Source organism: Amblyomma mixtum, chromosome 3 (assembly GCF_055824585.1).
Source record: "Amblyomma mixtum isolate Tamu chromosome 3, ASM5582458v1, whole genome shotgun sequence".
NCBI classification, from domain to species: Eukaryota; Metazoa; Arthropoda; class Arachnida; order Ixodida; family Ixodidae; genus Amblyomma; species Amblyomma mixtum.
In genome coordinates, this window is record NC_143014.1 from 154,745,332 (window position 1) to 154,772,582 (window position 27,251).

Consider the following 27,251-nt stretch of genomic DNA (forward strand, 5'->3'; position numbering starts at 1 on the left):
TTTCCTTCCTCCATGAGTAGGGGGGTTAAAGTGAAGTGAGGTTGTTTGCTAACATCATGTGGCGCCATCATGGCGGTGCTGCTTGCAGTCACGAATACAGCTCAAGAACGCAGAGGAAAATGCCCTTCAAAGAAAACCCTCTGGGCAATGGCGTCGACCGGTCGTCATGACATCGCTGTTAATCCACTTGCACCTGCCAGCTTCCTGCGATGTCAGGCTAGCAGGTGCAAGAGGATTAACCACGATGTCATGCCAATCGGTTGACGCCATTGGCTGGAGGGCCTACATTCAGGGGTATTTGCTGCTGCGTTGTTGAGTTGTATCCGACTGTAGGATGCTTGCAAAAAGAGCGACACAAAATCAACGACGCATTATTGCAGTGCACATTTAAGTTTGTTTAAAAATGATTGTTTCGTACTTCTCAGCACCCTGATCTTGAAAAAGTAACGGAAACTCTATGCTCAGCATCCAGCATGATACCGGTTAGAATCGCGTGATCTGAAAGAAAAAAAAATCGTTGTGGCAAGATTAGAACGCCTTGTATTTTGTTCGCGCAGTAACGGCTGGCTGTCAAGTGGCGTTACTATGATGGCTGCCTCCATGGTTGCCAAGAATGTGGAGAGGATGTGTATCAGACAGCGGCCGCCGTTTTCGCTCTAGTCAATGTACTTATTACCTCTATGGGTAGGTGTGCCGACAGGCGTTGGATGCGGACGCTTTTTTTTTTTTTCATGACGCGGCTGTGCTCACTGGGGAAAGCCCGGTTTCCGCCCGTTGTCTCCATCCGCTGCCACGCCCCCATAAACCGGCTACGTTCAATTTTTGTAGCGAGAGCTACATTGCCCGCAGTCTCGCCGTTTCGCTGTGGGCCTTCGGCCACGGCGCCACTTGTGCGCATGGGCGAGGAGCCGAGTGACGTCACAGCCGCGCAGCAGCTGGTGCGCCGCGCGCCGCGCGCCGACGCCGCTCGCCTTCGACTTCGTCTGACGCCGCGCGCATGCGCAGACTGGTTCTGGCTGACGCCTGTGACGCCTGGCGCGCGGTGACGAGCGGCGCGACGCCTCGGAAGTGAGATTGGAGTTGGGCCTTAAGCGCTCGGTGAGCATGAGAATCTAAGCAAAACAACTGGACGTAACCAGGGGTATACCGTACCTCTCGCTACGTATATCCTGGCATGGCTCAGCTTAGCCAATGCCATTTTTGGGGGGGAATTCCGCATGAGTTTATTGCCAACAGACTGTCTGAAGGGAAAGGACGGAGCCGTATATTGTTTAGCAGCAGGAACGCTGAGTTTGGAATATTTGTCTCGTTCAGCTCGGCCTTAATAGCTACAGTATCTGGTTTTCACCTGTGTGCAACTTCAAACGCCAAAACGGTAAGCGTAATAAATTAAGGGTGAGCCGTCATTCATTAAAGGGCCCTTGATTCGTGTTGAGATAACATTTTTAACCAGAACTGAGGGTAGTAAAAGTCTCGATACAATCGCGACAAGCAACAGACAAACTGCCCACGAGTGCCGGGCGCAGAACAGCAGCTTCGTTGTTGTCATGAGATGAAGTCGCGCAGAAGGCATGGCTACTCATCTAGACAACGTTGCTTCGTATCCAAATCGTGTGTCTTCGAACGGAAAACGTCTTCTTGGTGCTCAGGCACCTTCCATGGGAGGTTTAGATCCTCGATAAACAGCAGTAATTCATTATCAGAGATTATAAAGTATCTGAAGCTGAGCATGAGGGCATTGTAATTAGGCTCGAGATAAACGGCGAACGTTAAGGTTTTCGTTGGATAGCCAACGCCCAAATGCTGGCCATTCGTAGTACAGTGTGCTAAGTAACTGCAGTAACCACACCGTGCCGAGTAACGAAGTACAGTGAAGAGTGTAACAAGCAGATGGAATCAAGATTTAATACGTTCTTATTGCAGCGTGTTCCCGCTTGGCGACGAATTTTTTTTGGCGCGCTACAGTTATGCCAAACACAGTAGCTAGTTTTTACACACACACACACACACAGAGAGAGAGAGAGAGAGAGACAGAGGTTATGCAGCATATTTTTTATTGTTTAAAGCAGCTGCTAAATTATTGTTTGATTCTGATAGGAAAGCAGTAATTACCGATCAAAATGTGTTTTCGACTGGTTGTAGCTAAGAAAGGCTCCTTGATCGAGTGAGTCGGTGTCATTTCTCAAGAAACATTTGCAGTTATTCTACCCCTATGCATATTCCATACAAGAAAGAGAAATGCAATGATAAAATTTGTGCCATTCATACGCATTTTTGCAATCGCGGTAAGGCCGCACAACAGCTTTTATTCTCAGTTTAAGTAGATAAAACTGTTTGACATCTAACCAAACTGTAGCCGCAGCTACATGAAAGCGACGGAAGCCGAATCCAGTCCCCTTTTTGAGGAAAAGAGCAGGCTGTGAGAAGCAAAGGCGCGACTCGCCCTCTACTCTCTTCCTCGACGTTTTTGCACCCCTCAAAAGGTGGGCTGGGGTCGACTTCTGTCGCATTCATGTAAACGCGGCTTGTGAAAAGTTGCAGTGAAATGCAGGCAGAACTGAGGGAATTTTTTTGTCCTTTGTGAAAGCTCCCTCCACAGAATATATTTGCGCTCTGTATTTCACCATATAGTATCTTTCACATACGAGCTTATCATTTAAACAGTATTAAGCATTGTGCACTGCTTTCGCACTGTTGCGGTCGCTTGAAATTTAACCCCTATTATGCGATTATTATGCGATTTGACGGATATAATTAGCAAAACTCTCAAAAGGCTTTAAAGCGCTTACGACGCTTCCCGCGGCGTCAAAAAATAATTTGCTGTGAAGTACACTGGTCATGGCTGAAACGCCCTGCTGACTACTCAGGCACACTTGAAGGCATTTTCGACGTTTAAATGATGACAGAAACAATATGTTAAATTTTTCGGACGCTAATTGATTTGAACGTCGTGGAATATAAAAAATATTCCAATTTCTGGCGCGCATCTCCGCACTTAACAAAGAGCTGCGGCTGCCTGCGACACGGAGACCGATTATCGTCCCGCTACTTCACAGAAAGACCACGTGGCGCTGCCAACGTCGCTGGAACGTGCAAATACTACTATTGTACTTAGCATCCTACAAACATGATATACTGCAATGTATAATAAGTTTTTACAGTTGCGTTCTATATACTAGACCACCTATAGTTCACAGCCGATTTGATCTGACGCCCGTGCATACACTGCAACCAGTAAGAATTTACCAAAATTTCACGCATTTGTTTTCAGTGACTGCTCTATACAGATAACTGACTTCCTTAACCTGTACGTGGATGGCATCTGCTGACAAGTTAACAATAGCACAAATCCGTAATAAGCCCTGGGCATGATTTTTTTTTTCAATAAACCACTGCCACCACCCTGTGCATGCGTGAGTGCATTTTGCCTGGTTTAGAGCTTTCTTTCTGATTAAGATGTCCGCTGCTGCCCCGAGGCCGTATTATGAATATCTTAAATATCTTGTCAAAGCATATATCATGATTTGTGGCCTGACATTTGAATCTGAATGGTTACGAGCACTATGTTTCGATACTGGCTGCATTTTTCGAGCACGAACGATCTGCGTTACCGACTCGAATGCTGCGGTCATCGGATGTTTGATTTTGCATTACTTCAATTATCCTATAGTAGATATCCCAAAACGCCAGCACGGGGCAACTACTGTGCGCGGATTTGAATAGCATAAATCTAAAAGCGAATATCATTTGCATTTAGGCTTATGCTTGCCGCATCTAAAGTATAGTTCCTGCTTGAACAAGCGGACGTAATGCACGGGAAAAATTGTCACGAATATTCCCGCTTGGCTGAAAAGTAATAAGTGACATTTTAACTGTCTTGTTTTATGACATATATCTCAAAGTCGACGGCGGTGACTGTGCAGGACTGACCCCTTTGCACAATTCTTGAAAGAAACGAACTTGATCTCTGATATATCTTTCGTCCGAGTCGTCCATGAAGGAATCCGGCTCGTTGCATCACGTGAAAGGCATAGCTGTCCGGAAGGTGCCTTTTTCGACATTGAATGATAGCTGTGTTCATTAGTTCGTTATCTTTTACCCGGATGGCAGATAAACCGCTTTCAGGTTCACTGTCGTGTTGAAGGCTTATCTCGGGAACACGTTTACATAAGCATCATATGTAATTGGCTCATATTTTCGCGACAGTTCATCACTTTCCATGGGCGTTCTCTATAGTCAAACAGTACAGATGCTGGCAAGAAGTTTGCGTAGCGGATGTGGTTTTCTGGTAATAAGCTCGTTATTACGGAACCAAAAAAAGATATCCTGCAAAACTATTTCAAAGTTATAATATCTGTTCATTGCGGAGAGTCTCAGAACCGCACATTCGGAGTTATTGCTCCTAAATATATGCGCGTGGCAAATTGACTCGCTCTGGTAGTTTAAAATACAGAGGTAACTTTACTTCATCGTGCATCTCGATTGCCGCGGAGAGGCGTGTATCAAAAGGAGTTATATAGAATAGCAGATATCCTGAAGTGATGCTTCTTCGTGGCTTCAGATAGTCCGTTCCTGATCATCCGTCCACTGTTCATTTATACCATACGTGGGACATGATACCGCGGTGCGCTGCGGACAGCGTATACGGTGAAGCGATTTACCTGATCGAGCCCATCTGTGTTGTTGCCCGACTCGTGACCGCGAGGCGGCAGGGTTGTTTTGGACCTAGCCATTGGGTCGAGGCAGGCAGCAGACGGAACCAGGGTGATCTTCAAGACACAGGGTTGCATTGGCGGTCACTGGCCGGGAGCAGGAAGGCTGCTGTAGTCGTGCCAACCGTGTCTCGCTGTCGGCGCAACGGGTTGGGGTTCCCTGACGCAATCACATCCCGTGCCAAGAGCCCCTTCCAGGCTCCGGAAACCGCGAGCGGCGGCGCTGGAGACCGCGCTTGTTCCTGCTCCGGATTTCATTTAGCGCGCCCCGCACGCGCAGATGTGGTCGTGACGAACGGCTTTGCGCGCCCGCCAATGCTGCCGCCACATCACCACTGCGCGCCCCACGAAATAGACGACAACGGTACGTGTTTGCGAACTTGATCCGTAGGGAAGAATTTGCTTACTGTCAAAATGAGCTAGTACAAGAGCGTAAAATCATGCCACTGTGTGCCATTGTGACTGCAGTAAAGCGATTTCTTTTGTAGGCGGTCGTTAATCGGGGTCTGTCGCATTTAGGACTGCAGATGACCGGCGGTGTCTTAGATCTGGTTTTTTTTCTTTGATTTATCGTTAACTGTAGTTAAGTGTGTTCCTTTCGCTGACAGTTCGTCGCGTCTTTTTTACTGTCAGTTTGACATCCCCGACGTTAGTCAACGACAATGTCCTTTCGGCGACGCTGTCTACTGCGTCTTGACGTGACCTAGATCCTATTTACGCTGCGGACAAGGTGTCGCCATTGTGGCGAACAGTTAATCGCTCACTGCTGTGTTCTGTTCCCAGTGCACACAGACGGGGACGGAAGCGAGAAGAGAAGACAGGAGCTGAACTTTGAAAATTCATACTTTAGGAGTTCTCGTTTGTTACTCTTGTTCTCGATGCCCTGCGTGGCGGTGTGGTATTCTAACGAACTCTTTGATATGCAGATATGAAGGAAGCCAACAGTCACCGAAACCAACTTAAGCATAGGGGAATGTTGCTGTTTTTTATTTGTGCAGTTAATCAATGGGAAATGAATAGCGTAATTGTTTTATGGCTGAAAGATAATTGATTAGAAAGTAGGCTAGGGAAAAAGAGGATGGACACGAAGAGGGAAAAAATTTCGCGATGTCTTCCAGCGTTTCGGCGATTTCTTTGCAGCTTACCAGCCTTTCGCCCGCCCGACTTTGAAGCAACACTTTTCGTAATATCCCTCGTATTAATGTGCGCACGTAGTTTTAACGTGGACTTGCACTACTGGACAGTCACGGTGACTTGATTTCTTGATTTATTTTAATGAAACTTAGCATTAGCAACATTTGGCCCCACCCTTTTAACGACGGTAAATTTCAGACCAGGAAATCGCGATCATGCGTTAGGTTCGCCATTGGTATTCTCTCTGTGGCAAGGTAGAAAACGTCGGATTCCCGCTTTATTTACGACAGGCCCAGTTCATAACGCCGAAATTTTTTACACTTCGTCCTGTTGTTGCATTTCCAGAATGAATAAGTGAAAATTTATATTCGGAGTGGTTTCAGATGTGGTAAAAATGCTCGCGTTGATGTTTGAGATCTTGCCTCAAAACTCATGCCTGCATTTCCCTCACTGATGCGAAGGAATGGCTCGATGTCCGGGCCATGGCAGTAACAGCGGCTGTAAGTGAAAGCCGGCAACGCTTATTGGAGCAAAAAGGCATCACATTCGCGAATTGAGCAACCCTTTTGTTGGTATTTGTTGGGCTGGGCGCAGCCATCAACGGTGTATGTTTTATAAATATAGCTGGGAATGACGGCGACGAACACGGGATGGTGCTATACTTTCGGAATTCGTGTGCGTCACCCGTTGTTGAAGTGCCGTGCGCTGCGATACGGCAGTGATTCCTTTGTGCGTCACAATCTATGGCGGAAAGACCTTCACCACCCTCGTCCGACCGATGCGTTTGCATCCGGATGCGCATATCTCCTGTCCGCCCCGACAGCGGTTCCGTAATCCCAGCCCCCCTTTTTGTTCCTCGTGCGTAACTTCTGCTAACACTTCTCACAGCTCGACAGAGCGCGCTCACCCTTTGTAGCTTTTCTTAGAAATCAACAGCCTTCACATGTGTGCGGCACTGAAAGCGAGGAAGGAGGAACGAGTGCTCGCTGTGCGTGTACGCGGTCGATGTTATAAAGTCATGTAAATTCAAGGTGGGGACGAGGTGAAAAGTCCGTTTGCCCAAAGAACAAGAGAGACTTTTTCGATATTGTTCTGGGTGAAGATTTGAGTTGTGTTGTGTTGGTTTTTATGACTATCATGCGCCGCCTTGCAGCTGCCGTGCGAATGAAGAGTCAAAAAAAATTACCGACGATTACGTTACTTCCTAATGCGAAATTTGAGCGCAGCAAATAAGCTGTTTCACCTTTTCGATAGTGAGTCAACCCCAGCTGCGGAGTTGGTTTCAGGGACAACGCCGCCGATGCCGACACAAACAATATGATACCCTCGCTTCCGCAGCGCTAAGAACCAGGTCTAGCCGTGGGAAGGTGGTCACGTATTCGTCGACGTGCCGGGGCCTACGTGAAATAACCGGCGCGTCGGCAACTGAAGAGTACCCTATCCGCCACACAAGAACAGGGGGGGGGGGGGGGGGGGGGACCCTTTCCTCCTCTTTCTGCATGGCGGCGACGGTGTTCTATGCAGTCACGTTATCTTGACTCTCTAGCGGCGTCAGCGGCATCCAGCGGTATCAGTCGGCCGCTGCTAGCGCTGGGGGGATGAAAGGGGGGCGGAGCTGGTTACGAGGCCGACGACAACGCTGACGACGACGCAAAACCCAGGAACGGACGCCAAAGAGCTGCGCTCTAAAACGACTTTTATCTGAACAGCGGGGGGAAACGTATACGTATCTTTTTTTTTTTTTTTAACTTGCCCGCCACGTTGGCTCGGTTATTTAGCGTTAGGCTGCTGAGCCCATTGTCGTCGGGTCAAATCCTGTCCGCAGCGGCCTCATTTCGATGGAGGCGAAATGCGAAAATGTCCGTGTGCTGTGTGGCGTCAGTGCACGTTAAAGAACTCCAGGTGGTTGTATTCCGGGGCCCTACACTCTGGCGCCTTTCATAGCCCACGTCAACTTAGGGAGGGACCTTGAAGTGGTAGACAGACCATTTACCTGATTTTTGTAGTGCTTTTTGCTTTGGAATGATTCGTGTGACATTACTAAGCATGGATAAACATGTGAAATTCGCCTACGTACAGTAAGTAATTTATTGTACTTGAATATCTTCTCCCATGCAGCTTCGGTTTCAGTTTGGTTGCTACGTCCCAAGTGGCTATGAGGTCATGTTAGGCTGGGGTGGCGTTATGGGTGACCCTTGGAGGGAGCGTTTTTTTTTTTTTTTCGCGGGGGGGGGGGGGGGGGGGGGGGGGTATTTGTGCAATACATTCCTGGGATTTCCTGGGTCGAAAAATTTGGTTTTTGCTAAGTTTTCCCATCTCAAATTTCTCGTCTGTGAGCGGGGGGGGGGGGGGGGGGGGTCCATAAGAGTAGGGGCGAAATAAACCGATGAAGCAAGTATTATATAGCAGTTTTCGTAGGCCTCACTTGATCTCATAACTACTTGCGACGTAACAATGACTGTTCGGCTGCGATACCGCAGCGGAGCCCTAATGGTTTGAGCATCCGCCTCGCGTGCGGAAGGTGCGGGGTTCGGTCCCCAGTGCCGCCAGGTATACCCACCGGTGATGCAGTGGGTACAAGCTTTCCCCTGGCCTGGTGATCGGTTTGTTTAGGGTGAAATGCTTGGGAAAATGGGTATTTGACTCCACCTTGAGAAGACGAAAATACCTTGTTCCATGGCGCTCTTTGACCACAGATGCCCTTGCGCCATAAAAATTCACAATCACCTTCGTTGTTCGGCTGCTAAAACTGAAACGACATGGGTGGAGAAAATCATTTTTAAATTACTTACTGGGCGTAGGCGAATTCGAAGTGGTGATCCATGCTAAGTAATGTCACACTCATCATACCAAATAAAAAAAAAAACTGGAAAAGAAAAATTTGGCGTCTCAGGCCCTTTAAACTCCACATGTTAGTGCTACTTTTCTTCTAACCGACAGCATAAGGGCTCCGTTCCGCAGAAAAGCCGACATCGGCTTTAATACCGAAAATTGCGGGTTGGTCGAAAAGATGGCAACGTCACTCGTGGAGCTGAAGACTTTAAAACATTACAACGCTGGTGATTATAGAAGCTCAACATGGCTCAAACGTCATTAGTACATGCAAGTATATAAAGTAAACAGATTAAGGTGAAAAGAAAATTGGGGTAGACGGGAATCGAAGCCCTGACCATGCGGTTGCTAGTCAGATATGTTCGTACCTTTTGGTTGAAGCGGGGCTTTGTGTGTATATCGCATAGTTCTACTCGCAATGATTGTGGTTGTGAAAGAGGAAACAGTGCCCGTGCATGTCTGCTTGCGCAAGAGGAGGCGATGTCGCGTCATTCGCTTAATATGGAGCTTAAGTGTCCCCAATTTTTTTTTTTTTAATTTGACTGCAATCCGCTGTTTTAAGTTTACGTTTTATACACTGAGCCACCAGCCTATCTGTATATACAGGGTGTTTCACCTAAGACTTTCTGCAATTTTTAAAAATAAGCTATTTGAGTTAGATGTGCGCTTTTTCTGGAATAGCATTGTCAGTGGTGTAGTACATCATAATGCTGCTAAGACGTGCTAACTAGCAGGCTTGTTAACCAATATTTAATAGTTAACTTTTAAACTATTGCAGTTGGGCTCCTTAATTATTGAGAGGCATGTAGCCCACCGTAATTAATGTCCATATCCGTTTTTAGAATTTCGAGAACGCGATTATCCTCGGCGCTGTGGCCCACCAAATTTTGGCTATCTCGACGAGTTAGGTTCACTGGAGAGGTTGCTTTGCCTGCAAGCTTTTCAAACCGCATGTATTTTGGCGCGATGTAGGCGAAATTTGTTGGGCCACAGCGCCGGCGATAATCGCGTTCTCTAAATTCTAAAAACGGATATCGACAGTACTTACGGTGGGCTACATGCCTCTCAATAATTAAGGAGTCCAAAGGTAATAGTTTAAAAGTTAACTATTAAATATTAGTTAACAAGCCTGCTAGTTAGCACGTCTTAGCTGCATTATGATGTACTACACCACTGACAATGATATGCCGGAAAAAGCGCGCACCTAATTCAAATAGCTTATTTTTAAAAATTGCAGAAAGTCTTAGGTGAAACACCCTGTATATACTAAATGGATCTCTGCCTAGGTTAACCGAACCTTCACATGTTCCTTTCACGTATGAAAGTTTTATTTTTTTGTTGTTGTTTTGAAAGGTACCCGTTAGGAGTGCTCGTCGCTGCTTCTATAGTTGCTATTGCTCCCCGCTGCTCTAGTGAGCAGCTTCATTCCATCATCAAAGTGACCGTTGCGCTGACATGTCTGGGCCTCGTCGCAGGGCCCGCAGACGCGCCCGGCCCGCTGCCGCGCCTGGGCATGGCGGCCGACGTGAGCACGCTCTTCTGCAACGATGGCCGTGAGTGGGGCAGCTACCTGGCCGACTGCTTCCGACAGCAGGCGCTCACCGTCACCCAGGAGGCCCTGGACGCCATCTCGCTGCCCTTGCCCCAGGACAGGGCCAAGGCTCTGGGCGCCGCGAAGGTGAGAGCTTCTGCCCACCAGAAATGGCCCTCGGCCGCCGCCGTAACACACAGTGAACTATGGGGACCGCTTGCAGGGCTGCACAAGTTTATGCTGAAAGAGGTGGTTTTGAGGAAGAGGCAAAGCAGCGCAAAAAACACGGACTACTAAAGAAAGACAAACACACGCGCTGACTACTACCAACTGAAAACGGTTTTATTTGCGTGTGCAATCAATACCGTCGAGAAGCAACAGAACGATTTCAGGCGCCGCCTGATGGTCCGTTGAACCAACTAGCCCAAATTGCCACTTTTCATCAGTTGGTTTCGAGGCCTCTGACTACTGGTTTTAAAGCGTCACCTTCTGGGCCCGTTCTTCGCTGCAGCGGCTCAGTGATTAGCACGCTAGGTACTGAGCCGGAGAACCATGAGCCGGAGGACCCGGATTCAATGTGTGTTGTCTGTACGGCTTAAAGATCCTCAGATGGTCTAAATTAATCCAGGGCCCCACCACTACGCCGGTCCTCATAGGCCATGTTCCGCTTCGGGATGTTTTACCCCGCAATTTACTCTGGTCTTGACGTGTTGCTTCATCGGGTATCTCCATACGTCGGCTTTTCTTTTTGTCCCACATTTGCGCGGTTAGCAGCTGAAGTTCTTTGGTTCGCTCAAAAAAACCACGTCGCTCAGGCCAGGAGACCAGTCATTCTGATTTTTTTTTAAATATAGTTTGCCTCAGTGCTGCTGTGGAACATATATGTTTTTGCTTGGTGCTGCGAGCGAATTTTGCCTTAAGGAGAAGTGAATTTCCTGGTAAGCGACTGAGAGCACTGTACTAAGGCCCTGACGTGTTCTCAACACTTCCAACCTCTGTAAACATGCAGAGTGCGCCTGGTACAATCGTTCGCGCTCCTGATCTCTTTACGATCTACGCCCTTGAACGATAGCGCTGTTATCTATACGGGTTAGGATTAGCGATAATGGGCCCCAACGCCAGGGCACGCGAGTTTGTCGCAGCGCCCCAACGCATATTTGCTCTGGCAGCCTTATCAGGCGGACGTGATGGTCGAAAAGCGCTTTTTGAAAGTCGTATAGTCTGCTAATTTTTCTTTGCAGAATTTAAGCGTCCTGCTTGCTTGGTCACGTCTTTCAGACGCCATCTTTTATTTTAACCGAAAAGAAATATTTCCGCGCCTAAATAGTATGTTTAGACCTTAAGATAATTTGTTAGGTTGTGAATGCAATATACCAGCGGTTAATTTTTGGCAGGAATGTACTTAATTTCGTACAAAGTGCCATAATTGATGGACATAGCAGCATCAAAATGCTGGTACTTAGCAAGCAAGCACCTGAAGGATCGTGGAAATAATTTCTGCTGCTAAAGTGCACATTACGCTTGAAATTGCGAAAAAAATGATGTTACTACAGGTGGCAAAATATGTCTGCATAAGAATGGCGGACGACTTTCTACTCCGCTCAGTTTCGAGAAATATTATTTACTGCGTTAACTATATGCCACAGAAAACCACTTTATTTGCAACATGAAGATTGCGAAATTCACCTGAAAGGAAGAAATCACTGCTAGTGCAGTCTACTCACAGAAAAAGTTGCGAGTTCGCTTTGCACACCATTGTGTACATAGCGTGTCAAAGGGCTAAGAAGTGCGTTGCGATGAAACCAGCCTAATGATGCAGAACTGCAATATGCTCATGGTGCACGGTCTGACAACTAGATGATGGTGCCTTACGCCTTACAGCGTCATCAGCTCTGTGCACCGCGTACTGCGAGTACGCTAAAAAAAAAAAAAATAAGTTTTAGGACTTCTTTGAAGCATCTTTGCATACGTCCTCCGCATGTTCGTTGTAGCTTTCTATCTAGGTCACTAACTGCAGGATATGCGCATCCATGTGAGTTCAAATCGTAGCTTGACGATGATTTATCTTTGGCCTTCTGGCCCCATGCCCCAGGGCACGCGGTGTTTATTTGTTGTGAGATTAAAAAAAAAAAAGAAAGCGTATACAGCGCATTCTGCCCGATATTAAGTTATTCACCTTACAACCGGTAGCTGCAGCGCATCTCGTTTCCTCGTATGCGAGTGGAGAGTGGGCATAGTGCAAGGAACGCGCGGACACCGCATGCTCTGCGCTGTATCAATGACAGCGGCGGCTCCTCGGGCGTCGTCGCGTTTACGGTCGCCTGCTTCTCAGGAATGCCTTCGCGAAATGCACACTCGCTACATGACTCAGTTTTCTTTGCCCTCGTGTGCTGCTGCGCATGCCAGCAGCGTGGTACGGAGCAGTATTCTCGGATTTGCCCTTCTCTCTCGCGCGCATCCAGAGGGTTCTTTTCATACGCATATTTTCTCCATGTGTTCTCTTCGGCGTTGCCGCAGCGCTATCGCAGAGTCTTTCAAAGCGTGTCGGGTCCACATGTTTCTGGCACATATGTGTTTTCTATTATAGCGCCAAACAATGTCATCAGATCCAGATTTTTTTACTGACTTCAGGACTTACTGGCTTGCTTTGAAATTAGATGTGTGATTCCTCGGTGCTACACTGCTACCTTTTCCAAAACAATGACACGCAAAAATTAGTTTTTGCACGGTCAAACTACCTTGTTGCTTAATTCCGAACTGTTAATTTAAAGGCTACGCCACTGATTGTTTCTTTCGCTGTTTATATTTATTTATTCTTGTTTTTGGACTCGTCTGAGGCTGAAATAAGTTAGACAGAGGTAAAGATCTGCGGCAGCTTATGCCCGCGCGCAGTCCTTTCTCGTGTCCCTAATTTACACCCGAGCTACACGGCGTACCCGAACTAAGGTCCCCCTGTATTGCAGGTAGCGCCGTTCCTTGAACCTGCCGACAGCCTCCTCGCTTTCGCACTCCATACTTTCCCCTGGCTCCGCATCTGCGGTGATTTTTATTTTACTTCGAAGAAGGGCTAAAACTTCAGCGCATGCGCGAGACGCGGCCGCATTGTAGCCGATTGCACGAGTGATTGCACGAATAATTACACACTAAGCAAAATAAATTAGTTTAGTTTAAGGGGGTTTAACGTCGCAAAGCGACTCAGGCTGTGAGGGACGCCGTAGTGAAGGGCTCCGGAAATTTCGACCACCTGGGGTTCTTTAACGTGCACTGACATCACACAGTACACGGGCCTCTAGAATTTCGCCTCCATCGAAATTCCACGGCCGTGGCCGGGGTCGAACCCGCGTCCTTCGGGTCAGCAGCCGAGTGCCATAACCACTGAGCCACCGCGGCGGCAGTAAGCAGAATAAAGTTTTGTTCCAGAGACTAATTATAATCGCGGCACAACAGAGTGCCGAACCTCCGCGTTCTTCAAATCAGCCGAAAAGCATGACCCTTATTCTGGGGCGTTTGTAAGCAATAATGAGAAAGGAAGTTCGAGGAGGGAACGGCAGGGCAACGGTCTCTACCGTTGGTATCTGGACCCCAGCCCAGCCAGATCGGCTCTGACCCAAGCTACCCGAGTTAAAGCCCCTCAATAAACCCGAGTGATATTGGTGTGCCATCTCGGAGCGTTTCCGCGAACTGCAGCAGTCAGACTGGGAATTTTGTTACGTGAACCAAGTTTCACCGAAATCTTTTTGTCTCATGAGTCCTATATGTGCTATAGCTAATGTGCTTCCTGAAACATAACCGTCTTGACCACAAAGAACGGGTTTCACTGTCAGTAGAGTCAAATATCAACAGCATTCGATTGTAAAGTTACGTACTGCACCTCGCCTTTTCAGCCGTTGCCTTCGACGCAGCCACAAAGCAAAACCTGACCTTCAGAAGTGAGTAAAAACTTTATTGTAGAGTTGTGGTCAGTAGGTAATGTCCAGACCGTGCAGGTCTCGGGCCGCATAGGCCCATTCGACGGCCTTGACTTGAGTGTCTCGGTCGTCGCTGACCTTTACTGAATGCCACGCGTCAGTTGAGGGAGCAGTCATCTGTCGGGGGGGGGGGGGGGGGGGGGGGTGGGGGATGATCTTTACACTCCCAGATTGTGTGGTAAAATTGGTCAATTGGTTTTTGAGGAAAGGAAATGTCGCAGTATCTGTCTCACATATCTCGGTGGGCACCTGAACTGCGCCGTAAGGGAAGGGAGGAAGGTGGGAGTGAAATAATAAAGAGAGAAAGACGTGCGTAGTGGAGGTCTCCGGAATAATTTCGACCACCTGGGGATTTTTAACGTGCGCTGACATCGCACAGCACACGGGCGCCTCTTGCGTTTCGCCTCCATCGAAACGCGGCCGCCGTGGTCGGGTTCGAACCCGGGTACTCCGGCTCGGTAGACGAGCGCCTTAACCACTGAGCAACCGCGGCGGGTAGATTATGTGGTCCAAGTAGCTCTTTCGCCGCAGAAGTGGCAGTTCGGGCTGGAGATTTGAGTAAATATGTGCGAGTACACATTTGGGTTTGGGAAGGGGTCGGTCTGATGCAGTGGCGTAGCCAAAAATATTTTTCAGGGCGTGTTATACGCCGCCGGAAAAGAAAAAAAAAAGAGAGCCTGGGCCCACATAATATCTTAGTCATTTTTCTGCTTTAATATAAAGCCGAAGGGTTATCTGTTTCGTTCACTGTAATATTTACATTAGAATATTACGAGGGCACACAGGACTCTGAGGACTTGATTCGTAACGAACATTTATTCTCACAAAAAAAAGACACTCGTACGAAAAATTACGGATATTTACAATATTTTTCACATAACATAAAACAACACAAAAGCTGCTGCTCTACAACAGTCAGCAACTGCGAACGAAGAGCATTTGTTAAAACTTCTACCCCATGCATGTGAACCTGCGCCCGGCCGCAGAGTCGCTTTAAAAGAAAAAAAAAAACATATTTTTTGGTGATAGTATATGACCATTTGAGGACAATGCAGATGATGAAAAAATAGGCTAACGTGAAAACGTATGTTTAATTGGGTGAACTGTGCCTATGATTAAAAGGAGTGCCATACATCGTGCGATGGCGAAGAAGAGTGACACTTTTCTGCAATAACTTCCGCTTTTCTTTTATAGAGCCGCGACAACATACAGTCTTTGTCAAAAGTAACCAGGCTGCATGGTTTGCTTCTAGCCTGTATAGTGGAGCCCTTGTGGCTTTCCTAAAGATCAAAAGGGCTTAGAAGGTAAGAAGACCCCCAGTCCTTACCTTTAACGACCATTACAGCTTGAGGGAAAATGTAAGGGCTCCACTGTACGAGGTAGAAGCAAACTAAGCAGCCTGGTTACTTTTGACAAATACTGTACATCAATCTTTTCGAAAATAAACAACAGAGAACGCAAATGTACCGGAGCATTCCTGAATAATTACTGAAACACAAAAATAAGGGCCACTGTTTGAAATTCAACGCGGGACTTCTGGGCGATGAAAAAGAGCGCTATTAAAATATGGTCGCAGCCATACATGAAACTTTCGATGCGGTGTGTAAATATTATCACGCAAGGACACCGTGACACTCCCTCTGACGCTGGTTTCCTTTTAGCATCGGGCCGATGCTTTTCGAAAGGGGGGGGGGGGGGGGGGGACATTAAGCGAAAAGGACGAAGTTCGCCACCGTCGGACTCGGCCCCGGACGTTCTTGGGAGCCTTCCAAACCGCCTCGCGCGTTAGCGCGTCTTTACACCGACGTGACAATATCATAGACGAAAAAAAGGCCGAATGAAAGAGGGGGGGGGGGGGGGGGGGGAATTGCCGCTTTCAGAAAATTTCAGGAGGTGATCTGACACCGTCAGCTACATACAGCTCCGCCCCAAAAGCCTAACCATAGGCCTAACGAATCGTTTCCACTGGACCATTTTGGCGGGATTTCGGAACCCGTTGCAGTATCGTGCTAGCCATCGCACTTGGAGCCTTTCCTTTTTCCTTTTTCGCATCCCGCGGGACATAAATTAGTTTGGGCAGATGAAAAAGAAATAAAAATAATATTGCCCATCCCTACCCCGCGGGACAGGGCGATTGTTCGCAGTTGACACTGGAAGACGACGACTGCATTTTCCTCCGTGAACTTGTAGTCTTGTTTCCTTGCGGCGAGCCGCTCGCCTCCCTTCGGGGGTTGAGTGCACGTCGCAGCGCGGTGCACCCGCGTACGTGCGGCGACGGCTGGTTGGGGCCCTTCGGCTCGCGCTGAGCTCGAAATCGCGGTGGTTAGTGTCATTTGCGCACCGTGCAAATCGCACGGTCCAAATGTTACGTCGTTCCTTTACTGCCCGGTATTGCTGAGGACGACGACTTCTACGGGCGGCTTAATGGAACCGCCGAGAAATGATCGCGTCGACGGTCAAAGTGCCAACAAAGCCACAGCTTATTTCAACAGTTTGTTCGAAGCCAGCACCAAATGCAGGATATATTTCTTCTACTGCAATCGAGAAGGACTTTGAAAGAGGTCCCATACGTGATACAGTGGTCTACCGAAAGATATGGATGATGAAGCACGCGGTAGCTTGTAGAAGTGTGACTGTTGTGCGCTAAGTTACTGAGCGATTTCCCCAACCGCAAGGCCAAAACGCCTCCCGCTGCTTGCGAGCCTGCTCTCAGTGCGATGCGCTGCGGCCGCAGGTGTCTCTGCTGATCGTGTCTCCGGACCTGCTGGAGCTACTGGAGCGACGCGGCGCCGAGCTGTTCTCGGTGGGCCGGCTGCTGGAGTCGGAGCGAGGCCTGGCCATGTTGTGCGGCGTTGAGCCACACGAGCTGGGCTCGTCGCTTCGCGCCGCCTTCCCAAACTTCTCCTCGTGGCCATTGTTGGAGGCGCGCAACCAAGACCGTGAGTTCGTCATCCGGCTCGTCGAGACGGCCCGCGAGATCGTCGAGCGCTCAGAAAACAGTATGCGGGGAACTGCTGCCGCCTCGCCCCAGTTCCGCCTGTGCCCGCGCAAAGTACATCAGGTGAGACTCACTCCTGTGACCCCGAGCGCTCGCGCACTGAAGGGCGTTATATCAGCCCGCGAGATCGTGTATTCTTCTGTGTCTTGTTGGGCCGTCTCTTAGCTCATACGGAAGCAATTAACCTTGAGTGAGAATAGATATCATCGGTGGATCGTTGCTCTCAGTCGAGCGACCTGCTTCGGTGGTTTAGTGGATATATGGCGCTCGGGTGCTGTACACAAGGCCGCATTTCAGTCGAGGCGGAATGCAAAAAGGCCCACGTACATAGCGCAAAACACTTGTCTAGAACGACCGAAATGTATGTACCACAGCTCCCAAGCCGCTGCGATCAGGAAGGCAAAAAATGACGCTGAAATCCTATGAGTTTAACTGCACATGCTTACATCCAGACCATTTTTCACCAAATGTTATCGCTAGACATCGCGTGTTCAGCCCGAAACACGCCCAGAACGTGTTCTAGAAAGCGTTTTGCCCTCTGTACTATGAGATGTCAGTGCGAGGAGTTAACAGAGTTTAATAGGAAACCAGGGGGTGTGAATTGATCCACAACCCTCCACTGCGGCACCGCATGCGTTCAATCGCTTGGTCACTGCGTAATATTGCTGAGGCTGGTTTGGTTGCGTGGCGGTGCTGCAAAGAATATGGCCGACAGTATACGCGTGGAGTCGCTGCAGGCTAATTCACACGAAGCACTTGCATATTCTCTTCTTTCTTTTTTTACGTCAGCGTACTTGTTCTTTGGCTTCGGCAGCCGCAGCGCTAAACAGTAACACCTCATCAACCGCAGAAAGTTTCTCGCGTCGTCCACGTGTGCCTCTCACGAAGTTGGCCGTCCAAGACGCACAATAACGACAAAATGATCACCTCAGATCCCCAAAACTTCCGAGCACCCGATGTCGGTCGGCGTATTTGATCTTGCCGACGACAAATGGCGTATGGTGGTTATTAACTCCCGCGCCGGAAGCTCAAAGAGCGTCCTATCGGCACTGCGGCCCGCGGATAGTGGCAGCTCGTGGCAGCTCGGGAGCTTCGATCTCCGCGCCCTGATAAGCAATTTGGCGACCGCGTGGTGCTCCGTCGCTGCAGTACGCCTGTCTATCCTCGTTCGCCCCTTATGCGAGGAAATTGGCATGTGGGCTAAACAGAAAGACAGCAAGTTAAAGGGACCCTGAAAAGCTCTTTGCCAAGGTTAGCAAAAGCCCACGAGAGATCGGTATTCCATCACTTGTCGCCGCACCGCAAAAATTGTTAAGCGAACTCCATCAACACCGAAGATATCGCCGATTAAAAATGATGTTCCTCCTCTCCCCCACATACCACCCTCAACTCATACACGCGGGGCTCGCTCCGAAAAAAAAAAGAAAAGACGGGCCGATGCTCCGCCCATGGAGGTAAAAAAAACTAGGAGAGAGTGCGCTCAGCCTCTGCAAGCCATCCTCCTCTGACGCCGCTGCCGAGGGCCCTTTTGCGCACTGACTCATGGGAAATAGGCCCTCCTCCACAGTAACCAGACTGCCAACCAGCGGTGCTTTTTAGTGAACGTCCGTGCTCCGATGTAGCGCAGAAGCGCAGCGCCTGTGTTGCAGCTTTGGCGGAATGCGTACCGAGCTCGAGGTTGTCTGAAGGCTCCGCGTCTCAACACTTCTGTTGATTACACTCTTGAGTTTTTGGGTGCACTGTAGAAAACTGCAGGTGAACTTTTCATCAAAGGGTGCGGCCGCGACATCGTCACTGTTCAACTGTGGTTCATAAAGAGAATGGAGAGGAATTCCTTTCGTCGTTATACTCACATGCGGAGCGTTTATTTCAGCGCATGCTATAAGCGGAGAACTGGAGAGTAGACGAAGAAACGAGCCTCTAAAAAAGGGCGCAGCGGCTTCCAGAGCACTCACGGCGGACGGACGTGTTTTGACGAGCGCTTCGGCGCGCTGCGCAAGATTCTATTTCTCAGGCGGACTTTGTCCGCCCATGGGCCCGGCACAAGTCGTGCCGAATACGCTCGCTCACATACGCGGTTCCGACGTGAAATGCAGCAGTGAAGTATTTCTCTCTCTCTCGCTGTCGAGAGAGAGTGCCGGCGGCTTTACGTCTGCCCCTGCGCGGGGTCTCCCGGCCACTGCGCACAATCACTTACAAAAAGAAGTAAACTGTATGTATACATAGCCGCGCGCTCGTAGCGTCCTGTCTCGGACTAATCGCGCGCGCGGCACACTACACTAGCGGCCGGGGTGGGGCGCCCGGCCGCGTATAACCGTCCGAGGTAGCACCCACGGAGCGATCGTGTCACGGGTGCACTACCTGGCGAAGAGCAAGCGGGAAGTCAAGCCCTCCTGCTCGATGAACGCACAGAGGCTCACCATTGTTCTGTCACGGGTACGCGCACTGCCGAGCGGCCACAGGAGCGCTTCGAGACTGTCCGGGATGATTCCCAGCGCCCTGCAGGCCGCGAGAATCTCGCGACGCGGCACTGCAGAAGCGGCACAGCGAAGGAGCATGTGCTCCAATATCTCCACTGCGCCGCAGTCAGCGCACGCGTCGTTCGGGGACGGTGGCCGCTGCGGCGAGCGAGCAGTTTGCGCTCACCACGGAGCCGTCAGTTAACACAAGCAGATGGTCGCGCAGTTGCTCGTAGAACGAAAGAGCGAAACCGAAACCGAAATCCGGCTAAGAGCTACCACTGCCTTGTCACGTGAGGGCCTATTTCCCATGATTCTTTCCATTATATTTTTTATGACTAGGCTTCAAGATTGTGACGTCATGCTCCCTCCTAGTTTTTCTTCCTCCATGGCTCCGCCCATGCATACGTCAAGCAATGGCGCTCTGCTTGTTTACTTCCGGTGGTCGCAGACACATGTGCGAAAGTGAGTGCGATTCACTGCGGTGCCCTGTTGCGAACGGCGTCGCAACGTCCGATCGCAGCTCGTCGCCTGCGTGCAACTTGCTAGATGTCAACGACGAGCCGCGCGCGGCAGACGCAACGACGGGAAGCGGGAGCCAAAGCGAGCACGGAGAGCGGCAGCGTCGTGATGACGTACAGCGCGCTCCTCAGGGCGCTCGGGGCCGAGCCACACCGGGCCGGCCTGCCAGCCTTGATGCCGGCCGCCGGCGAGTGAAAGACGCGCTAGTATTGTTTGTTCACGTTTATAGCAAGCCCTGGGATAGATGCATGTCAAAAATGCATCACTTCTGACGGTCGTTAGCCAATACCGAGCTGATCGTACAAGTGATGAATGCGATACTAGCAAATTTCATCCCATAGCCGCTTTGGCGCTGCTGCGGGGCTTCGCCTGCCGCCTGCTAGCTCCGTTGTTGAAGGCGTCGTGGAAATCGAATATATATTCTATTATGGGACGAGTTCGCAGTAAAGCGATGTGAAGAGTAGGCCTTTTGATATAGCGCAAGCGACTTCCGAAGCGCCGTCAGCGATGCGAAACCATTAGGCCTAGCGACGACTAGGGCAGCCTGGGACCAGCGCGCAGTTCGTCGCCCGGCGTTGCCGCAGTCGGTGTCGTTGCCGAAAGATCCACTTTTTAACAGACATGTTGTCGTTGCTCGAATCTAGAAAGCATCATCTCTGGTAGAATGGCTGTTTTGTATTTCCTTGTGCGAATGTCAAGTACGCCGAGCATGCCGGCCGGCCGACCGGCCTGGATCAGGTCTGCCGGCGTCATAAAAAATGAGCTAAAGAGTGTTCTTGACGTAAATAATAAACCCTAGGCCAAGAAATGTGAAAAATGTGTCATTTTTGAGGATCGCTGACCAATACTGAGCTGCTGGTAAAGGTAACAACTGTGATACGAGCAAATTTCTGGCCACAACCGCCTTGCTGCTGCCGCTGGCCTGACGTTGGGGTCCGGCTCGCCTGGCGCCCGCTCGCTTCGCGGCTGAAGGCGTCGCGGAAAGTGACCATACTATTACTTTATTGTGAGATGATGCTGTTGACTGTAAAGCGATGTGTAGAGTAAGCCCTTTATTATAGCTCAGGCGACTTCCGAAGCGCCGGCCGCTGCCTCTTCGACGCGAAACGAGCTATAGGCCTAGTGACGACCACGACAGCCAGGCAGCAGCAGAGCTCGTCGCTCGGAGAGCCCGCGAGCGGTGCCGTTGCCGAAAGCTCCCAACATAAGCAGGCATGCTTTGTCGCTGCTCGAGTATAGCTGGCAGTCTTTCTGATGACGATCGGTGCCGCGCCGTCCAAGTTTTCGCACATGTCTCCTGATTGCTGCTCGAACAGCATGGATCCGGAGCTCGAAGCGCGGCTGCGTGCAGCCACCGCTGAGATGGGCTTCGAGCCTTTCAGTCCACGCCATACCGAGACCCACAGGGCGACGACAGCAGCGATATATATAATTCTAGTACACTATAGCAGCGACTCGTCGGCGCAGCTAGGAAACCCGCAAAGGCGGGCGCCAAGATTTGACGAAAACACATGCTTTTGTGAGCAGACGGATTTCCTTCTTTACCGGAAGTACCACATTAATTTCAAGAAATGCGCTGAATTCTTACCTCTGTATACGTATGTTTTTAAAAAAATAATAAGCAATCAATAAAATAATATTTCAAGGAGCATCAGTGCTCAGTTTCAAATGAAATGTTGCAAAAATTGCGCGTGACGTCAATTGGCAGAGCCAATGAGAAGGGTCGCCCAGTCCATGGCCAAGGCTGTCCAGTTTACGTCAAGTGGTAGGGGCGGGTAAAAACGCGCGGTGAGGTGTCGCCCTAATCGGCTGTGAGCGGCAAGTTTGAAAAATTGTTTGTAAATTATTGGTTCCACGCGCAGCTTTCTGAATCAGACTAGAATACTCGCAGAGACCACCTCTACAGAGTTGTTGCAATAAAATATGATCGAAGAAACCATTTAAGGGTCCCTTTAATGTGGCTCACTCTCATCCCTCTATGTCGAGAGCGCGCCCTGCCCGACAAAGTTTTAGCCGCTCGAAGATAGGCCTGCAATACGACGGCATTAAAGCTGACGTTGGAAGAAGAAAGAAATAAATGAGCGAAGTGTCTTGACGTACGTCAGACGTACCCAGGACATCGCTGTAGGCCCATGGCTACTGAAGTCACGCCCAACGTATACCCAACGCCCAACGTTTCTGCTTACTCGCTCTTCCTTGCAAAGCATCCGCAAGCTACACGCTACATATTCGCGACTTTCGAGCAGTTTCATAAAGAAGTTCGCTCATTCTTAAATCTCTGCAATCCCACAAATGACATATCGATGTCTTGACTCCCGGTTGCGCGCGGTAAGCACCGCTGTCACCCGCACCAGGTTGCATGTAAGCGACGGCGGTTGGCGACGCGACGGACGCTATCAGAGATAAGCAATATTCGCCCGGTGCCTTCACTTCACACTTAGTATACAAGCTCGTAATCTCTTTTTCGATCTGCTCGTAATTTAACCAAGTTGTCTGTAGCGTATGTGCCATCTGCGATACTCCACTGTATCAGCCGGCACCGTGCAGAATACCCGTCCGTCCGGAAGAAATGTTATTTATGCTAGCTCTTCTTTACCGGCAAACAGAGCAAATAGAACGTTCATCATCAATATTGTTAGGTTCTACAGGGTGTTCCGTGTTTATCTGTCCGGGTTGTAAAAAATTCTCCTGTGCAAACCACTTGTCTATTTCTGCTCAAGCACAGACCACGTGATAGCTTATGATAGTTTGCGTTTTTCGATAAATAATTTAACACCGGAACTTGCTTGCACTGCCCGGAATCATTGAAAAACTGGAGTCGTCTGCGCGCAGAATTTTCAGCGAGGCGAGCAGGATATCCGATTTGAGAGGCTGTGCCATCTGGCGTACTGCGAGGCAACCAATATCCCTGCTCGGAGCTGGGGTAGGTCTCGCAGTACCCCAGATGGCGCAGCCTGTCAAATCTGCTGCTCCGCTTGACAACTTAAAAAAGCAGCAGTTGCTAACGCTGGGCCGCGGTCCGCGGCGTCCTGTATTACTCCGTTGGCCAATCGCAACTGTAAACTGAATCAGCTTTTTAATTTTTGATCAAACAATCCACATATCAAAATTCTAGGGATAATTTTTTTCTTGTGATAAGCTTCTTGTTTACGTAACAAGAAGCATTTAAGCAGTTGACTACTTTTTCGTCTTGGAGGAATTCTGTGCACAGAGGCTGAATGGGGGTGGAGCTTCACTGCAGACTTAAAGGGGCCCTGCGACGTAGGTAAAGCATGAGGTCTTTATTCTTTGTATGCAGAGTAAGTGGCATTGTGGCTCCTTAATGCCCAAAGAGATCGCCGAAATCGTAATATTTAATATTTTAATCTTCTCAGAAATGCTCGTTTCGAGCCGATGGTGTCACAACGCAGTGGTCATTTTCGGCAGCGGAAATGAGGTGGCATCCAGATTGGGTGCTGTCTTTCTGATTGGTTGTGCGTCCACTTTGCATATTGTTCCCATATACTCACGATATGGATCCAAAATATTATGTCTCTGAGTACTCAAAGCTTTCCAAGCATGCCACAAAAACTAGAAAGAAGCAGCAACAGCGAACGAAAAATAATATGAATAACGCTAGAGGCGACACTTTCTGTTCCGCTTCAAACCTTCGTGGGGGCGAGCGCTGTTCAAACCACACCAAGAAGGCAGTGAAAAAAAAAGCCAGTTGACACACCTTCCCCAAAAATGTGAAGAGAAAGGCCGGACAAGAGACGGGAGGCGAGTTTGATGCGGAGGGGGGGACAGCCGACAGCCTTGAAATCCTACCAACAAAGAAACATCGGGGAGCTTCCCTTGCTCCTACCCTGTCTACGGCGCCATGTACAAAGGGGGGGGGGGGGGGCGAAGTTATGAAAATGCGCGGCCATGGGCTGCCCTGACAAAGCAACAATTGCATGCAACCTTCCTCTGCATGTGCATCAGGCACGGTTCTGATTGGTGGCGCCCAATGTAAGTGTGAAATGGGCGAGTGAAACGCATTTTTGTCTGATCATTTCATTTCGAATTTTCAAAGTACAATAACTTTCATTTGCATGCTCCGATGTCAATAATTCTTTTTGCACTGCTCTCAGGAACTCATGATAAATCTTGTTAATGATATCAATCGGTACCGAGAAAAACATTGCAGTGCTCCTTTAAGTTGTATCCGACTATAGATGAAAATTCTCCTCGCAGATGACTCCAGTTTTTCGCCAATTCCGGTCAATTCAGGCAAATTCTGATTAAATGCTTATCGAAAAATGCAGGCTATCTAAGCTACCCTGTGGTCTGTACTTTAGCCGAACTAGACCAATGGTTTGCGCAGGATAATTTTTTACAACCCGGACAGATAAATCGGAACACCCTGTACATCACAGCCATGACAAAGGGCATGCCAAATCTATTTGAGACTTACGTTGCTACAGCGGCTATGACAAGGCGGCGAACCTGCCGAATTGGAAACATGCTCCAGCGCAATGCGTGGTGGAGCAAACGGAAAGCCAGAAGTGTGAATGGGCCGCTTCGGGTAGACAGGCTAAACAAGAGCCCGGCTCACAGCTTTGTCTTTGCAAGAAAGTTCGCATACATGGAGTAATTAAACCCCCGCGAGTTCGAGGTTACTGCAAGTCAAACGGCCCCTGCTCAGCCGTCACCCTACACAAGCAGAAATGCGGTGTGCATTCAACTTCGACGGCAGAGCACATCTCGCCTCAAGGAAAGCCTCCACGTTCATGAAGTGGACTTAGGCACACGGCAGAAAATCACTTGCCTCATGTTTGGATCGAAATAATGAAGAGTAATTTCATGGCTAGCTCGCTGCAACCCATATGGTGTTTGTCATGCACGCAGCACAAGCAGCTACTAGTTCATTGCTGGCGCACTCGAAGGACGCATGACGATCCCCGTAGCCGTATCGCCCCATGCTGGGCACTGCGCAGACACGGGTAAAGCTACGCAATGCACTACGCGCAGTTATGCAGTCTTGTCAACTTCAGTTTGCCCTACGACCAATAGTGGATGGAAGCACACTGTCGTACCCATGATACCGAACTTACGAGAAAATTTTGTGGGGTACATCAGACCTTGAACAACAACTACTGATCGAATAACTCCAATGTACCCAGGAAAAAATGTAATGTGTCCATCTGACATAGCTTTAGCCATAGCCGTAAATGAATGATCGGCTGAAGCTCAAACATGTTCCACTGGCATTAATACAACCTGCTTGAAAATAAAAGGGCTGGGGGTTTGTCTTGTATTTTAATCTGACCCTCGATGATGCAACAAGAAATTGCTAGCTAGTCTCTGTAACGCAATTCCAAGCCAAAAGAAGCATCTGAAAGTAATGTATGACTGCTATATCTGATCTGCATCCTGTAAAACCCCTCCTCACTCGTTAGTATTACCTTGAGCCTCATTCTACTTTCTGGCTCTTCCATAGTTGTTTTGTTCTATAGTGGGCAGCCTTCAGATGTGTACAATGTGTGGCTAGCTTCATACTGTGGTGGCGACATCAAATGGTATCTGGATGCCTGAAGCAGCTCCTTGCTGCGAGTGTTTTGCCGTGGGCTCAGTGATTCGCTGCTCAAGTTCCAGGAATACGAATCGGTCCCAACAGGAGGTAGCAAATGCTCGCTATAGAGTACACAACCTTTGCATGATGCATAAGTGTGCCGAAGGGCTCTGCTTGGCAGGCGAGTACAAGAATTAAATTTAATTTGTTTTCTACCTTTTTAGATGCAACAGCAATGAATCCAAGCCACAATCAGGCCAGTGCTACCAGGTATCACTATACATGAGTGAAAATCTGCGTAGAATCCCCTATCCTCTATCATGCCTTCCCAACAACCTATGCTAGATCTCTGCATTTCGTTTGATGAAACGTCTATGTGAATTTATCATCAAAGGGTGAATTTCGAAGACTGGGCCTCTGCGTTGGTGGGCAGCCACAGCAACCTTTAACTACTGGCTTTGCGCCTTTGTCCTAATTTTGTGCATGAAATGCTCTGAATCCTTATTTGCTGAGCGTTTTGTCACGGAAAAAAATTCTTCCTTGTATAAGTTGTTTCCAAGATGTTAAACCCTACATACCATATCATATTGAAAACTATTGCTTATGTGCAGGGAAACGCAAAAGTATTTGCTATGCTGAATGAGCCAGTTGAACAAAGTCAGAAGCTCCAGCTGTTCTTCGAGAGTTCTGGAATGCATGAGCTGCCAGTGAAGTGGAGAAATCCGCATGTTCTGCAATTTACCGTTCCAGGTAAGTCTTCATTTCTGAGCACTGGCAAGACATTCAATTAAAACTATGTAGTCAGAGAATATTTTATCTTCTTTAGACAACATGCATTATAATTTCAAGATGCATTTTTGTACAACATAATATATTCAGCATGAGCCAAATATTGACAGCTGTACCATAACATAACCTTTCAGTACTATCTCCCGCAATATTCTTTTTCAAGGCATCTTGAGTTTGTGGTTGGAACACACTTCTGACATGTAGTATCTTGGAATAAATAACAAAATTTTTCCCTCACGCACTTTTCATCGCTTTTTTTTTTCTGCACTTAATTGGGAGCTAATCAGCTGTGAGTTTGTGTTGCGCTATTACTTTCAGTGCTTACAACAGCACCCCCCTAATAAGGAAGATCTTTCTGAATTGATTGCTAACGTAACTGAAATTTGTTGTACGGGTTCTTAATTCGGCAATTAGGGAGTGATTACTCTTGAGCATTCATATCAGCGCAGCCGTATGGCTACAAAGGAAGGCTATACAGCTTTATCAGAAGCTTCACAGGTGAAGAAATTAAATTCATCCTGGTCCGGGGATCTAACCCGGGATCACTGCTTTTCCTTTGTGGCCGCATGGCTGGGCTGAGATGGATGCTAGTGTGTAACTGCACCCTAATTGAAATCTACTCCATATAAGGAGTTTAATTGGGTTAATTCAGCAATATGTTAGGTAAAACGAAATAAATGCATGCCATACGCCCACACTGCCACATCTCACTGCATCAATCAGAGGAGCTTCAGCTGTGTGTTCCTGTGCAACATCCATTGCAGCAAGTGCAT

The 27,251-nt window shown here is 48.7% G+C and overlaps 2 protein-coding genes across 9 annotated transcripts in view; one reads left to right on the forward strand and one right to left on the reverse strand.

Annotated features, from left to right (window-relative positions):
• Positions 1-5,111, reverse strand: part of LOC149352434 (uncharacterized) — a 180,654-nt gene extending 175,543 nt beyond the window's left edge. Inside the window, exon 1 of the mRNA XM_089581607.1 lies at positions 4,662-5,111. Coding sequence (XP_089437733.1) covers positions 4,662-4,790 — 129 coding nt within the window. The 5' untranslated portion in view covers positions 4,791-5,111. The remainder of the gene's footprint in view (positions 1-4,661) is intronic.
• Positions 1-27,251, forward strand: part of stumps (DBB domain-containing protein stumps) — a 98,652-nt gene that overhangs the window by 42,271 nt on the left and 29,130 nt on the right. For 6 of the 8 annotated variants that reach the window (XM_089581596.1, XM_089581597.1, XM_089581599.1 and 3 more), the window contains 3 exons: positions 10,154-10,356; positions 16,912-17,238; positions 26,301-26,439. In XM_089581596.1, the coding sequence (XP_089437722.1) occupies positions 10,154-10,356; positions 16,912-17,238; positions 26,301-26,439 (669 nt within the window). Of the gene's footprint in view, positions 1-4,950; positions 5,077-10,153; positions 10,357-16,911; positions 17,239-26,300; positions 26,440-27,251 lie in introns of those variants that run through there. The other 2 variants (XM_089581594.1, XM_089581595.1) reach the window with 1 other exon arrangement.